The sequence below is a fragment of the Cygnus atratus genome, chromosome 6 (assembly GCF_013377495.2).
Source record: "Cygnus atratus isolate AKBS03 ecotype Queensland, Australia chromosome 6, CAtr_DNAZoo_HiC_assembly, whole genome shotgun sequence".
NCBI classification, from domain to species: domain Eukaryota; kingdom Metazoa; phylum Chordata; class Aves; order Anseriformes; family Anatidae; genus Cygnus; species Cygnus atratus.
The window spans coordinates 35,025,536-35,043,317 of record NC_066367.1 but is presented as its reverse complement, the minus strand read 5'-3'; the positions used below and the strand labels follow the sequence as shown (position 1 = coordinate 35,043,317).

The window sequence follows — 17,782 nt, the reverse complement described above, 5'->3', positions numbered from 1 at the left end:
GACTCAGTGGATATAAATGCTACAGTTATCCTGCAAAACGCAGGCCACATTGTATGTATCCTCTCAAACCTAGAGATGAAGATGTGCCACTCATTTTCCTCAGATTCAATCAAATGAGTATCACAGTATGTTCAGGAAAGCAGTCTCTGTAGTCAGAGGAGTCTGCAGCCCTAGTAATGAAGAATTCTGACTTCTCAATGAGGCCAGATTGATACCATTGATGCAAAATGCTGCCTGGATCTTTACCACAATTTCCTTTATGAGAATTTAGATGTAGTGATCTGTGTATTCTGCAGACTAGGGAATTCAAACTAAATGTATTTAAGAGTGAAGGTGAAAGCAATAGTGAGTTTTATTTTCTGCATAATATAATAGCTTTTGCCACAAATGATTACAGCTGTGTTCATATAGCACCACTGGATGCTTGGCTGTATCTGCTAACAGTTTCAGACTGATGCTGTTCTTCAGGATCTGGCTAAAATATTTTTGTGCTTAATGTACCAGAACATTTGTGGTCTTCTGTTACAGAGGAGGGGAAAAAATAAAAATAAAAATAAATAAAAAAAAGCCTTTGCGGAAAAGTACACAGAAACCTGATAAAATTATTTTGACCAGAAAGGTAAACCTCACGTCTTCAAAACACAGAGAGGTATTCACCCCTTACTTACAGATTAGTAAATACTTTACATGTCTGCTAGAAAGGTACACCTTTTGTGAATGCAGGTAAGCTTAGACTCTCTTTTTAATACTGTGCCACAACATCTCATCAGATGTCTCCAATCAAAGTTACTTCATGCAAGTAGGACAGCAATGTTTTGAAGGTGGAGGAAAGGTATATCTTTATGTGGGGAGATAAATGCCTTCTTATCTTCTGCACTATTGTCATATCTCTTTCCCTTTGCCAGGCAAAACTTTCAAAGGTGTTCTTCCCTCCCCACTCTCTCATTGCCCTGACTTCTCATTTTTTCATTTCTCTTGGAGCTTGAGTTGACAGCTATAAAAACGGAGAGGAAAATAGCAGTTATTTGATCTCATTGAATCTGCCCATTATACCAAGATATGAAGCAGCCAGCATTCAGCTGATTGGTAATGTTATTTATATTACTAGGGAAAAAGTTAAGAATGTGTAGTCCTACAGAGGAGTGTCTTTGTCCCTCATCAGGTATACTTATTCATTTAAAACATATTTGGCTGATTTTTTTTTTTCCTTCTGCACAGTTAAATAGCAGTTTTCTGATGAAGCTCAAATTGTGATTGAAATATGGAATTAAGGTGGGGAGGTCTGAAATATTTCTCAGACTTTGAAGCTACCTCCTTTGAAGACATTTGAGAAACTTGATTTGTATTTGGAGGGATGGAGTTTTAAACTCTGACTTAGTTTTCTTCACAGATATTTTTTTGAAAGTTAATTCCAGGACTTCATCAAATTTCTGTCACTTGCATCTCCATGTTAGCTATGTAACTGATATATGGGGTAGTTCCTAAAAAAGTTGGGTCGTCATTATTCAAGCATTGCAGCATATACACCAAATACATTTGTGGCATACTGCTACCTGCAAAGGTCCAGGAAACAAGTATTTTAGATGTGCCTTCTCAGACTTCTGGGAAGATCAAGTTTTTATTTCTTTGCTAGTTAATAGTTTATTTAAGTTTATATAGCAATATATTTATTACCATTAATACTCCAATATTAAATATATTGTGTTACCTTTTTGGCAGCTGCTTGGGAGGCTTCTAGATTCCTTTAACCTACTAGTTAGTTATACATACATCACCTGTATAATCACAACGTTTTTAGTAGGTATTAAATGTGTGTGCTTGTGTTGCAGTAATTTCTTTCTAATTCTCTTTGATTTTCCCAAGCAGTAAAGCTATATCCTTTAAGGCAAAGAACTACATGTTGACTGATTAATTACAGTTTTAAGAATGACTTCATATATAACATCTGCAAAGAATCTGTCTAAAAAATATTTAATCAAACAAGTATTAAAATACGTTCATCCTCTAAAGGTTATACAAAGATACATAAGCTTTATTATGCTTTTTAAATACCTATTAATGGTACATTCATTTTGTTTGCTATTGAAGTACAGTATTACACATTTTCATCTCTTTGTTTTGATGCTATATTTTAATTGGTAATTTCTGCAATATTTTAGGTATTTATTTTGGACAGAGTGGGGACAAACTCCTTGCATAGGGAAGGCACACTTAGATGGGTCTGAGAAGGTTGTGCTTGTGAGCCTGGGGATTGTGTGGCCTAATGGAATTTCCATTGACTATGAGGTTAGTTTCTTTGTCTTCCAGTATACATTAAAATGTACAATATTTTTTATGTTTCATTAAAGTCAATTGGTCTATCGCTTTGGTGTAATCTTAATAACTCTTAATGAAAAACTTGGACAAGACTGTTGATGTTTCCTTTAAAATTAATCTTTAGGAAAATAAATTATATTGGTGTGATGCTCGTACCGACAAGATAGAAAGGATTGACCTTGAAAGTGGAGGGAATCGGGAGATTGTGCTGTCAGGGAGCAATGTGGATATGTTTTCTGTCGCGGTGTTCGGAGCTTACATCTACTGGTCTGACAGGTAATTTATTTTTCATAAGTATTTGAGTCTCAAAATGTTATTTCAGTGCCAGGTGCTTCACCTTTGTAGGATTAGCCATTCCTTAGCAAGGTCAGAGAATGGATTGCAGAAAGTTACACAGTTTCCAAAGAAAGGGTATTTCTGATACTGAAAGCTAAGCATATCAGTGTCATAGATGAGACCAGGTTTCTTCACCTTCTGTTAGGCAAACTCTCCACTGCCCTTCAGTCATTTGTTTGGTATGAATTAGTTGAGGATTGTTGATCAGACATCTTCAACTTTTTTGGCAGAGCACATGCAAATGGCTCTATTAGAAGAGGCCACAAGAATGAGGCCACGGATGCTGTGACCATGAGGACTGGCCTTGGAATAAACCTGAAGGAAGTGAAAATCTTTAATAGAGCACGAGAGAAAGGTTGGCTGTTCTTAAGGATGCTATGACGTGTTTCAATATTGCCTGGTACTTTTTATGTATATTAAAACATACAAAAAGTTAAATAATCAATGATTTATGGCAATAAATTTTGCAATATCTCCACATTTACTCTTAAAGTTTTTTTGTTTGTTTGTTTGTTTTTTTAGCTAAAATTAATGTATTAAAGAAAATATATAGTACAATTTCTACTAAAATCCTTCTGGGTGTTTTCAGGAGAAAGTCTAAAACCAGAACAAATTGTATCATTCCTTTTTGTTTTCTTTAAGAATGAGATAGACCTTAAACTGTGCTTCAAAGAGCAGTAATCTCAGGCTGTCTCAAATTTCTGTTGGAAAGCAGAATTTTCTTTCACGATTAGAAAATCCCAGCCTCTGTCTCTCAAATATTTATTTCCTGAAATTCCTTGGTTTTCAGTCCAGCATTTTTGTGTGGGAAGAGACCTTGTAAATAATTGGATTTCATTGGAATTTGATTTGTTTTGCAAATTGAAGAGACAAAAGTTATCATATCCTCTCTGATTTATGATACAAAGATACAAGTGGATGAATTTTATTCTCCACTAAGAGTAAACTTTCTTTTAGTTTTCTTTTCTTTCCTAAAATTCTAATTCAGTAGAGGTCTTGAAAAACAAGAACTATTTTATGAGAAATAGAGACATGATTGTATCACCTTTGTAAGCAACATCTTTGTTTCATGTATTTGTTTAAGTTAGCAAAAGTGTTAAAAAGTCTACCAACAAATGGTAATGATTTCCTCAGAACAAACTGCTACCAGGAAACCCAGACCAAATGATAGATAGATAGGTAGGTAGATAGATAGATAGATAGATAGATAGATTTTTGAATATATATATATATATATATATATATATATATTCAAAAACACAGAGAAATAAAGTATTACCATAAAAAGATAAACTATTTAATACAAATATTTCTAGTGTTGGTAGCACTCAAAAGTTGCTTTAATCACAGCATCACGTATCTGAAGATCTTGTTTTTTATATAGGTCTTTCCTAAAAAACTGTATTAAATATGAAATGTAAAATAAATCTGCATTTTGAAAGAAAACATTTAACAATCGATAAGATAAAGTCTTTTCATTTTTTTTTCTTAAAGAAATTTTAAATAGTTTTAAGAACAATGAGCACGTGTATTAATTTTATTAAAGATTTTTGCATGCAATTTCACCGTATTCTAGACATTATATTTTATGGATAAAAAATATCCACAGAAAAAAATATTATTTCTTTTAACTAGGCTAGAAATAGTTAATGTCTGCTTGCTTGGAAGGGCTTTGTATTTAGGATTAGGAAAATATAATTGGATAAAAATGCTTCATTATATGTAATGATTTTATTGGTAGCTTGAAATACTTGATTGCATTAGAAATAGGATAAATGGTTACTGAGGCTAAAAATCTTTCAATGTTAGCTTGAAAAACATAACTGAATGATTTTTAATACATTTTTCAAATTTTACTAGGGTACAAATGGTTAATGTCTTTTGGAGGGGCTGTCAGTGAGCCAGAAGGACAAAAGGGAAAAAACAGGTGAAAAATATTTTTTGGATTTTTTTTCTGTATAACTCTATTTTATATTTATATATATTTAAGTTTACTGAACTAGAAGTAGTCAATGCTCCTTAAAAAAAAAAATAAAATAATAAGCTAGTTTCCTGACCTTCTAATAATAACAATAAAAAAAAAAAAAAGGAAAAAAGGCAAACAAAAAAGAAAGAGAAACAAACAACCAAAACCACACAAAAGCCTTTGCTGATTGACAAATGATTAATGCTTTTTTTTCAAACACCTGTTTTACCCTTTCTGATGAGCCAGCCCTGTTGTGCTATTCGCAAATGGATTCCTATCCTTCAGTGCTATTCTACATGTGCAAGGATATGCCTTAATTAAACTGTTTTTAGAGCTGTCTGTTTTTAAAGATACTTACAGCTGGTGAACTGTGGAAGCATTGAAATTTTCAAAGAGAGATTTTAGAAACTTGAGGATCTCTTTCATGTATTTGCCTTTCTCTCAAACTCATCCTTCCAACCAGATATTAACATTTCTAGCCTAATAAAAATTCAAACACTTCTTAAAAGAAACCACAAGTGCAAACCTATACAGATAAGTCTCCCAATATTTTTGCATGACTACAGAGGAATATTTCTCATGGAATTTTGCCTAGGAACTCAAAATTCAACATTTCTAATTTAAAGAGAAAGTTAACTCTCATCCCCCGTTACTTCTGCTGTAATGTACCTTCAGCTTGAAATGTAGCAGTTAGAAAATGCAGTCAACGGTACTTTCAGACACTACTTATTCCCTGACAGTTATAATGGTTTTCTACCAGAAACCAATTTATTGAGACTGTTTTTTGTTTTTGTTTGTGTTTTCACTATCTGGAAAAAATCAGAAATGGGAAAACTGAAAGAGCTGAGTTGTTATATGGAAAGTGCTGTCAGAAACAGAAACTAAATTATCTAAACTAACTATAATTGTATTTCATACATAGTCCAAAAAAAAAAAAAAAAGACAAAGTAAAATAGGTCCTAATTATTGACAATTACTGTAATTTTAAATATGGCTTGTAACAAGTGTAGTTTATGTCCTTGAATTTACTAATTTGACAATGATTATTTAATGGAATGCATTTTTCAGGGAGTAAGTTTTTAAAGTCAGGTTTTAAAAGAAATTAGAACAAAAAGTTAGGAAACGTTATTAAAACAGTGACCTGGATTGACACAGTTTTGTACATATTAATATATATGTTTTCATTTTGATAGAAATTGACTAAGAACAGTGCAGGATTCTGATGGTATCTAAATTTACTCTTTGCCAGTAACAGGTGTTTTAAAAAAAAATAATAAAACATTTCAAAGCACTTGAAATAGCTCATAAGTCTCTATCTAAGTCTTCATCCGAATGTGGAAGAAAAATCCATTCAATCATTTTCTATTTATAAAGTATATACACTTGTGAATTGGAAAGAATGTTAATTATGTTTGCTATTAGATTGTTTACTTTGAAATTTACTTTGTCTATTTGTCATTGAAGTTATATTCTTTGCTATTTGATTTACTTGTACTGTAGATAAAGCTTAAGAGAAGAATCCTTGGAATGTGTAAAATTGCATTCTGATTTAAGTTAGTTACTTGTAATTGTACAAAAGATAGATTTATTTTTTCTTTTTTCTTACAGGTACTAATGTTTGTGCCAAGAATAATGGTGGGTGTCATCAGCTCTGCCTTTATCGGGGAAATGGACAAAGATCTTGTGCTTGTGCACATGGCTATCTTGCAGAAGATGGAATTACTTGCCTAAGACATAAAGGTTACCTGTTATACTCAGGAAGGACAATATTAAAAAGTATACATCTTTCTGATGAAACCAACTTAAATTCACCAGTAAGGCCATATGAAAATCCAGAGTACTTCAAAAATGTGATAGCTCTTGCTTTTGACTACAGTCTGAGAGGAAGAGGTTCTAATCGGATATTCTTCAGTGACGCGCACTTTGGAAATATACAAGTTATTACAGACAACTGGGCTGGCAGAAAAGTGCTAATAGAAAGTGAGTAAAAATTTCACAAAATATGTATTTTCTTTGAGTAACACTTATTAAGTCAAAATTTGATAACCACTTGACATCATAGGGTTAAAAATGTCAAAAAAGTTTTAGTATACATAAGCATATAACACAACTATTACAATTTTTCCCTGTAAGATATATTTAAACACTGTCTTTTTGTATTACAACTTCAAAATCATTTATAGCAATCTTACAACATGTGAAGCATATTACTAGGAAAAAAAAAAAAAAGGTCATGATGATATTTAATTTGTATTATGGTAATTTTTTGGAGCTTTACTAACAAACCTCATCATACATTGCCTAGACATGAAAGAAGTCCAGTTACTCCATGAAATTATCAGTTGTGTATTTTTGTAGTTAGTAGGAGTGGAATACTGTAAGATACCTCTGCTGACATAACTGTTCCTCGGTATAAAAATATTGGGACCATGGTCATTGTGTCCAGTTGACTCACCATTCTTGTATTCAGCTCAAGAAAAGCGACTCGTGCTCAGTGATAATCCGAGGCTAACTCTAACCTATGAAATTGTCCTTTTCAAGGAGAGGCTTACTCAGTAACTTTGCATATTCACTATGCCTTCATTCACCAGATTAGCAAGGGGAGTTCTCTTAAACTCGATGTTTTATTTAGCTTCTGAATACTTGAGGCCTGTCTCTCCTCAAGGAATCAACATCAATATCATCACAAAGTCTAGCATAACTTTTATGCAACATTAATGCAAATTTTTGTGGTTTGTCATGGTAAAATTCAAATTCAAGGAAAATCTGAATACGGATGTATGAGAAATATAGCCTAATATTAACCATCTGAAAATGTGTCCAACAATAATGTAAAGTCCAGAATCTTATGCTGCCTTAAATTTCTTTTCTAATGTAATTATTTTAAAATATGCCGTAAATCTCATTCATCTGTACTCAGTTATCAGAAGCATGTATTTACTATGGTTCTTCATGTTATTTTTCAAATACTGATTGATTTTCTTTTATTTTTTTCCAGAGGCTATAGTTCATTTTGGTAGCCATTTTCCATAATGTCTGAAGTATTTTATTGTTGTTTTTTTTTCTCCCTGATAATTCTCATTTGAATTTCTACTGTCATGTTATATTGCCTGTGGCATTGCTACATTCAGCTATTTGTCTGGGTCAAACAATAACAAGACAAAAGAAAGTGACTGGAAAAATGGAAGTACATTTGATGTAGAACATATTGTCCTTTGCTACTGCATGTTAACAAACAATATTTTTGGAAAAGAAAGAAGCTAAACAGCTGCAAAGTGATGAACTAATATTCTACAGTTTACACTGGATAATTGTATCATTGTGCACCTCTGCACTGTGGTTTTAGGAAGCTATTCGCAGTCATGAAAACTGTTCACATTAAAGAGTGGAAAAGCATCTTTTGAATATGGTACAAAAGTCTTTATTTATTTATTTATTTATTTATTTATTTTAATTTTGTGTTTTTATGTGTGCATATTATAGAGGAATTAATGATATCCATATTGAGATACAGTAAAAGGAAACTAAGCAATGTTGTCAGGATGTTCTCATTACTCTCTGGAAAGCATTAAACCTAGAGATTCAGAGCTGAGATTAGCTCTACAAGAGAGACAGCCAGCTCACGAGTGCGGGGATGATACAACGTTATTTTAACTCTGGTATTGTAGGATAGGACGAAAAGCATTACATGAAAAGCCACTGGAGAATTTTACATTTAAAACAGGAGAAAGAAATATTGGTGAAGCAGCAATGCAGATAAAAATTGAATTTTTAAAAGAACAATAAACTATTCCTCATTACTTTATAATAGGTTGTTGTACAAGAACTAAAGACATTCCACGGAGCACAGATGAGAATTATACTTTTAAGAATTTGTTAGGAAGTGTTTCTACTTGTAATCTTAATAGGCCTGATTTCATTCTTCATTAGCAGAGTCAGCACTCTGAATAATTGAATGTCAGATGAAATTTTGTATCCTTCAGAAATGTACTGTATATGCTTAGGATATAGTTCTGAACAAGGGTGTTTTTCTAGAAATGCATCAGTTGTTTTTTCTTTGTAAATGAGAAGGGATATCGCATCACAATATAAAGTAACATATGTTACTATATTGTTTTCCTTCATATGTTTTAAAACCCCTTTCTTTATGTTGAGTGATCCATTTAAAGTTGGCATTCTTGTACCACATATCCTTCCTTTCCGCAATCGGCATATGACTTTCTCTCCCTGCAAACAGGAAACAGTTCACGGGGCTGCTTGATACAGTAGAAGTATTTGGCTAACAGTGATACCCAAATACAAAAACAAACAAACAAACAAAAAACAACAACAACCAACAATGGTTTAACTAGCTGACATCAGTGATTCCATTCACTGTAAGACACAAAATTTTCTGATTTCCATGTTGACTATGTTTGATTAGACAGAAATTAGTGAATGGAATCCAGCTGACAGATTTCACTAATGATGTTTCATTGCAGGATTAAAAGATAATGTATTTGACATTTATTTTGCTATATTTTGTCTCCTAAATTATCAGTAGGCATTTGTGGCATATTTTACTTTACTGGAAAGGGATACAAAACCACATTAGAATTACCTAGTGTGGTTCTTACAGATCTACAGCCTCTTTTGACCTCATTAAGCTGAGGCAAAACTTTACTCTGTATTTAAATCAAATAATGAAAATAGAGTTCATTATTGTCCCAGATTTTTAGTTCACCGAATGTAGATCTTCTGCTCATAAAGAATCCATTAGCTGATGGATTTCTACCTCAGTGAAATCAGATATGCCACTCAAATCTAACACATTATTGAATTTTTGTGCACACTAAAAACAGTTAAGATATATAAAGAGCCCTTTATTAAACAGGTTTCCAGTTCACTAAAAACGGATTTACAACTCACGAGCAACCCATTATCTAATATGTTTTTAGCTCACTGAGAACAGATTTACTACCCAGAAACAACCCATTATCTAACATGTTTCCAGTTCACTGAAAACAGATTTACAACCCATACGCAAGCTATTATCTAACATAGTTCCGACTCACTGAATATTGATTTAGAATTCATAAACAACCCATTATCTGACAAATTTTCACCTCACTGAACAGATTTGCAACTCATAAACAACCCATTAGCTAACACATTTTCTGCTCAGGGAAAGTAGATTTACAGCATATAAACAACTTTATCTAACTTGTTCCAGTTCACTAAAAACAGATTCAAAACTCACCAAGAACCTGGTACCTGAGAGGGTTCTGTCTTCAGCAGGAAGGAGCAATATCAAAACAAACAAACAAACAAAACCAACAGTGTAGCATGTGCACAGTATGCCATCCCTTAACACCTTTATTTTTGTGCAGCATAGGTTTTGGGAATGAGTTCTTTCATAACTTCTAACTTTATTTCCGTTGGTCAGTCAGTTAGTAGGGACTTCTTTTTTTTTTTTTTTTTTTTTTTTTAATAAGTAACTGGAGTTGGTCCTAACTGCTGTTTTTTAAAAATCCCGTTTTCTTTGCTGTGATGTCTCACAAATAAAAATTCTTTTGATTGATGAATTATTTAACCACTCAGTATTGCTCATGATTTTGTTACTATAGCATCATGTAGAGTTTTATCCAGTCTGTGGAGATTTTTTAAACTAACATCATTATAGCAATACATGTTTTAAATATGTTGTGACAGGACTACTGTCTGTATCGTGTTTTGATCTCAGTCTTTCCTTCCAAAAAGGAAAGGATGCAAGATATTACATTTCATTTTCTTTTGTTAATCTTCCACATTTTAGTTGTGAAGATCACCCTTGCAGCTCACTTTAGACAGGTTAGACTGCTTCTGTGACTTAAACTGGCTATACATTTGTGTGTTTCGTATCCCGTTGTGCTATAAAAGTTTCTGGAACCTGTTAAGGCAAACTGTATTTTTACAGTTCCAAGAAACAGAATCCCAAGTGCCTTTTTTCCTCATAAATCATGAGAATCTTCGTGACTTTCCTGTTGTTTGTTGTCGATGGTAGTTCTGTATGAAACAAAACACAAAGGGATTATATTTGGAAAACACATTTTGATACACACTTTCTCTGTTCTTCCAGTTTGAGGAATCATGCAAGATTTACTCTGCAAAAAGGACTATTTTTTCATTTTGTGTAAGCACTGCAGAGTTTTTGATTAAGAGAAGCAGTGCCTTGGAAATCATATCCTAACTCATTTAATATTCTAGGAAGGGTCTAGAGAGATTACATACACTTTGAAAGTTGTTTGTCTTCTAATTTTATCTAATTTTAAGCCCCAATGTACTACAGGCTTTGTAGGAAATTGAAAGAAGACATTAAATACAAAAAAAGATAGAGAATGTAATAAATGAAAGTGACACTGAGCTTGAATCAGTATGTTGGTTTGGCCATCACTGAACAGGTGTTAAAATCCTACCTGAAGTAGACATCCCAGCTTTTGCCATTCTCTTGGAGAATTTGTTGCTGAAAACCTACGCTAAAATGAGATAATGGACCATTATACAGAAAGAATAGAATTCACTAGCAGTTAAAGGCACAGGGTTATGTAAGGAGGTATTTGTAAATCTGACTTGTATAAATTGCTGCAGGTTGTCAGTCTCATTTGGAACAATAGGGTTTACTCTCATCTCAAAGGGAGCCTGGGGAGCATTCTACTCTTATTTTTCTTTGTTGTTGAACACTTCTAGGTGGAAGAGCACCATTATTTCAAACTTCTGAATGTTTCCGTAATATTCAAACTGGAAGCCATTTCATATGCACTCTGATAAAAATACATGAAGTACTTTGAGTCTTTATAGATCTAAACAGACTTATCTTCCATCAAAAAGTAATTTTGGAGTAGATTGAAATGACTGAAAATGAAAATGTTTCAACAGAAACAAACATCTGTTTAATATAAGATATTGTTAATATTTCACGTGTATCCCCTTCTTATACCACATCTCCCATTGGCTGTTGTTTATTTTGTCAACTGATAAAATGCAAGCTGACTTTCTTATTAATGACATGGTTATCTGAATAGAAATTTTTTCTACATTGGATAGGAGGTCTCAGCTTGACCTAGAGAAAGCCAGTGGAAGATAGCATATTATTCCCAAAGTAGATTCTTCGTGGTTTGGGTGGAGCAAACAGCTAATTGGAGCCTTAATTCATTTAAAATCATGAAGATCAGTTGTATCCTAAACTTTTTGTTTCCTGTTAGGAAACATTATTATCACTGTGGATTGAGCCATTAGGCCAAAAATACATAATATTCAATGGGATGCACCTTGTTTTATCCTTCTATAATATTCATGATTAAGCCCTAATTCATAAACCATCTGCTAAACTTTTCTGCTTTACTTTGATATCCTTCCTTCTCTGTCTGCCTAGAAGTAGAATGCCATTACAGCAATACATCAATGTCCCTTCTTCCTCCCCTGATGAACATGAAACTGTGGGTCAGTAAGTCTAAACTTTCTGTCAACCGAGAAGTGAGAGAAGACAATCTCAAACCATCTCCTTGATGAACCATCTCTGTGAACTATCTTCCATCCCACTACAAAGGCAAATTAAGATTAGCATTAGAGAGTAGATGGCATGCTATTTGATGACTAACTTGCATTCAGACGCGAGAAGTTGCCTCAGCATTTCTGGAGGCAAAATTGAGGACAGCATTGGGGTAAGAGTGTGGTGTGGTCATAAGAACAACTCTCTGGACATGCCCTATATACTTAGATGAAGAGGCCATGCTGACTCCTAAGTCTTTTGACAGAGTGAGCCACATGCATCTCTGAGGCTGCGGACCTTCTGTGTAGATGTGGTAAGACTATGCACATACAATTGTCATAATATTAAATATCACAGTGCATCCTTCTTTCAAGATTGTCAGGTTTATTTCTGTCATGTAGAATAAGTTTCAATCTGTCAATTGTGTTAGAAAAATTTTCTTAAGAAAGTACACAGTCCAATGACGTACCTGTATATTTGGAAAGTGGTCTCTTAATGTGTACAGTGCAAAATTCAAAGCTTAAAGTTTCAAAGCTTATGTTTATACAAGGAATACTTTCTGAAATAAGAGCCTGAGCTGCTAAGCTAATAATGCAGTTTCCTTTTTTATCATAGGTAGAGGTTTGAGACAATTTATTCGTTAACCAACACCCGCCTCAGTGTATCTGTAAAAGAGTGCAGCATTCAAGTAGGTTTGATATAGTGGTACAACACTAAAAAGAAAATAAATGAATTAGAAATTGAGGGAGAGAGGAAAGGGGAGGAAAGGCAAAAGAAAGCAAATCAGAAATGGGAAGAAGTATTGAGATGAGATACTGTTGGTGAGCCATTTCTTTCCTAACTATGTAAACAATTACACTAAGACATTTTTGCCAGTGTAATATCCTTCATGGTAAGAAAGGAAGTGTTATGTGAAAAAAAGGCTGCTTCTGTTTTGAACTTCAGGCACTAGTGTCCATAGAAGGCAAAAATTTATTCACTGCTAACATAAAGTGTCAGATCCTGTGATGTATTGTAAGGCTTTTTACAGTCTGAATCTTTTAAAGGTGTTCCAATGTGTGCTACTGTTCTTGCTAACTAAATGGCTCCAATTTAACTGTCAAAAAGGCATTTATATTCCCATTTCTCTTACAGAGCACTAAATTTGGTACATTGTATGAGGTCCCTTTTGTTGTTGAGCTTTCTTCTCCACAAGAAATTTTTAATCTATTAAATATAAATACTTGAATATAGTTGCTTTTTATTTTGTAAACAAATTGCATTTATTTTAATTGTATATGGTATAGTTCCAGTGATTTTCACTTTTCAACAAGGGAAAAGTGAGAGGCTATTGTTAAACCTAAGACACTAAGTAGTAAAAGTGAAAATTATTATTACAACTGCTACCTTGTTAACAAAAACAAAATGTCTGGTTTATCACTATATTTTGTTTTTGTATGTGGCGGTGTATTATGATTAATGGGTAGAATTTACAGTCTGTACAGTAAATAACTGTATAGGTGGATAAAGTTTACTAACTTTATACTTACCAGTTATTATTCTAGGAATATATATTTTTGCACATTCCATGGCTTGTTTAGTTATCCCTACTATGAAACTGAAATGTATTCATGGTGAGAACTAACATACGCTGATCTTTCAGTTCAGTTTATTGCTAGCATTCCCATCCTCAGTATTCAGGAAAGGTGCTTTTGCCTCTTAAACTGGAGATGAATCAGAAGGAATTAACACTGTGACTGCTTCTACTTTCCATGTTTCTTTTAATTTTTTACTGATGTAAATTTGTTGATGTGAGCTTTTACATCAGCAGCTGTGGCAAAATGTCCCATGAACACTGTATGATTTGCTGACTGATCCTTTGAGTCTTTCCTTCTGGTATCTCTGTCCTGTTTACATTATCAGCACTCCATAGCTTATAACACCCTATTAGTGAGCTAAGTGTTCGCTAAGTGTTGATGGGTGATCAGCTCTTAAATGTCCAGCTTCATGTACCTTGTCCAGCTCCAAACTGGGGTTTACCACTGCCGTCCCAGAGATGCATTTAATCAATATCTAATACACTTATTTGCACAGAAATATCCTCCCTCTATCATTACTTTTCCATTGGTTGGTTAGTTCACACAATAAAAATCTATCGTGTTTTCAGTTGGTTGACTAGTTCATCTAAGTATGATTAAAGTCATCAACTGCAGGTTACGTTCATGGCCTTTTTCCATGCTTAATTGGAGTGATTCCTTGCCTGAATAATTTCATCAGGTGTTTTGTGTAGACCTTCATAACTTTGCGTATTGACTAGACTATAAACATCCTATTACTTGGGCATCTGCCTGCCATTCATGCCATATTTATTTCACATATACAGTGTTTGCATATAATATTTTATGTATCTTCGCTGATACAGACTAAGTCAATGTTATAAATCCAGAAAGATACTTACCATTAGTTTCTTTTTGCTGCATATTTAAGAAGTGTTCTGTGAATAGTTATCACACAGACTGAATTTTTACTTGTTGTTAGAAAGTCACTGAACTTTTCAGAATCTGAGATTCCAGTATTCTACTTTTTAAAAAATTGAGTGTGTTTTTTGTTTGTTTGTGTTTTTTTTGTTTGTTTTATTTTGTGTCATCATCATGTCCCCTCCCTCCCCTCCCCCCCCCCCCGCCCCGATTCTAAAAAGATTTTATTTCTCTTTAGTTGATTCACAACAAATGTTCATTCTTTCATGGTTACTGCAGTCAGTTTGAAGGAATAGAGAGCTTATATCCATGGAGCTGTTTATAGTGTCTTGAACTTAAGGTAGTTCTAACCTGCAAGAACCCAAAGCCTACGTTTATATTATATTATTAGATTTAATAATCTTTAATATGTAATACTGTACAGCATGATTTTATATTTTACAGATATAGAAAAATGATATAAGGGTGATTTATGGTATAATTTTAGCAAACTTTACATGTGCACTAAAGTGATATTCATAGGCTAAACAGGATAATGAGTTAATTGAACTGTTGCAATACAGAGTTGTCATATTTGATATTTAAGGTTTCTGTTACAATATAACATATTGTATCATATTTTGAGTCAAATACAACTTATCTTGGTTTATTTTTTCTTTGTTTTGTTTTTAACGGCTTGTTATTGTCTTAGAATTTTATATAGCAGAAATGACTTCCTGCCTTCTGGCTACTTGAAAAGTAGAAGAGAAATAATTATTTAGAGTTCTAATTGTACATTTAGTTAGTTATGTGAACTATAACCCTTTCACTGGGTGTTTTGCTGCTTGTGAGGCATTCTTTTCACCGAAGATCACCTGTTATCTATCATGGTAATCTTACACAAACAGATTGACAGAAAGCAGTTTCATCTCCCATGCCCAGTCTGGTAAAACAACTGACAGACTGTATCCTGAAAGGTAAGTTGTGAAAGCCAAGTCAGAGGGTAAATAAAAATGAAACAGGCGTTAAATGTTAAGCACATCTAAGTATTAAAGCCTTCTCCAAAATTCTGATATCGGTGTTGTTTATGCTCAATTTTCCTATTTTATTGGCTTCTCATCAATAAAACAAAGCAAAACTATTTTGCCATATAATGTTGACAGTTCTTGCTTATCAGGTTTGCTAAAGAAAAGGGGTGTGTAAGAATAGGAAATTAAATGAAAAAGGTAGCTGAATTGATGCAGTCAAAACTGAGAAAGTTTTGACTGTAAACTTCCTAGAGAATTTTAAAACTTGCAGAAGATAGATCAAAATCTAGGAGACAGTGAAATACTATATACATTACCGAAAGTCAGTGGCTAGAACTATTGGATAATTTAAACTTTACGCCCTTAAGTATTTATTTTGTATTTGCAGTAATGAGGGAGCTCTAATCTGAGTTCTTCAGTTATTGATTTGTTGCTTGTCTGTTCCCTGGGAAAGTCAGATGAAGATCAGCATGACAATATTTATAGGCCGCATCTCATCTGTGGTATGCAATCCATCTTCGTTAAGTTCAGTAAAAGTGATAGATAGCATTTGGCAACATAATGATGTGATCGCTCTACCATTGCCTTTGTAAATCATAAGCTGTTGCATTCTCTTGTGTAGATATTTAATCAGTTATACACCCCATTGCTGATTTAATTCAGAATGTCAGTGGCAGGTGAATAATGTGAGTATTTGTATATTAATATCATATTGTATTAATGTTCCTTTCATTTAAGTATGCTATTCATGTGAAAATCATAAACTGTTGCTTCATGCCTAGAATAAATTTAATCAGTGCTGTAGGCATCTAATGCCATCAGTGTTTTAATTCAATATGTCAGTGAAACAAATGTGTTTCTTTTCATTTCCAGTTTCTTTATGCTATACTAATTCAGAATATCATATGATGCTATGAAAATATGAAGCTGAGAGTAAACAAATCACTAATTTTCATCCTGTCAGTAGATTTGGGATTGAATCCCCCAATTGTAGCACAAAATAGGATGAGAACGTATTTCGCTTATTTTTTAAAGTAACTGAATATCTGATGATATATTAACTGCAACAACAACAAAAACCCTAGGATATCACTTAAGGAGTAAGAAATAAGTAAATATAAAATAATTTCAGTGCAAAATGGTAATGATGTGACACTAGAATGTAGTTGCTTTGGAGTCTCCTCCAGTGATCTTTCTTTGGCAATATGAAGTTGATAAAAGATTTAGTTTTGATGAGAGACACCTGAAGGCGGTTAGAGGACCATTTTGAGGGCCACTTCTGTCCTTAGTTGGTACTTGCTTTTAACTACACTGTTAATTTTAGTTATACTGTAACATAATTTATACGAATGTTACATTTCTTGACTAACATGTAAAACAAAACGTATTTTTAACCAAGAAACAGTGTAAACAAACAAACAAACAAACAAAAAACTTTAGTAGCATTGATTACTAGTTATAGTGAAGATTTGCCTACATGATGTACTGATGACAATTCATCCAGTTCATACTAAATGCTAATAAGGGCAAAGTTAGTTTTGTTTTCCATTGTAAGAATTTATCTAAATCTTGGATGACTTTAGCATTTACTGTCTGGTCCTTATGTCACTGAATTTAAAACCACCTTCCGTATAGATTTGTGTATTTTAAAAGTATTAAATGATTCTCTTTTGTGTTGGTGGAGTTCTCAATTTCATAAGTGAGCAACATGATAAAAAAAAAAGTTTGTTGAAAAATAAAGGAGAATTCTTAGTATAAATCCTTCAGGATTTTTATTTCCAGTGGAACTAAGCAAATGCACTTGGTATATGCTTTCAGCAGACAATATTTAGTTAGCATTTAATTCTTGTCTTACAGATAGTGTTTGTATAGTTTCCTTCCTTCCTTCCTTCCTTCCTTCCTTCCTTTTTTTTTTTTTTTTCTTAAGAAAAGCATATATTTTAGTCAAAGTGATTGTGTGGTGTTTAGGAAAACATTATCATCCACTCACAGGTCACCTGAGCTGTTTAATAGTTTCACATTTAGGTTGCTCAAAGATGAGATCACAGTCTATAAGGAGACTTCTCTTCTTTAAAAGATCACAAATACTTCAGGTAGTTCCTGAAATTATTTTTATGAAAACACATTTGCATAACTGAATATCAGATATTTGATTTCAGGCAGCCTTTACAGCCTGACTCTAAGCAATAAACTT

General features: G+C 33.2%; 1 protein-coding gene across 1 annotated transcript in view; it reads left to right on the top strand.

The window, feature by feature from the left end:
* LRP1B (LDL receptor related protein 1B) overlaps positions 1 to 17,782 on the top strand; it is a 509,529-nt gene that overhangs the window by 346,370 nt on the left and 145,377 nt on the right. The window contains 4 exon segments of the mRNA XM_050711674.1: positions 2,160 to 2,286; positions 2,441 to 2,592; positions 2,883 to 3,007; positions 6,227 to 6,598. Of these exon segments, the coding sequence (XP_050567631.1) occupies positions 2,160 to 2,286; positions 2,441 to 2,592; positions 2,883 to 3,007; positions 6,227 to 6,598 (776 nt within the window).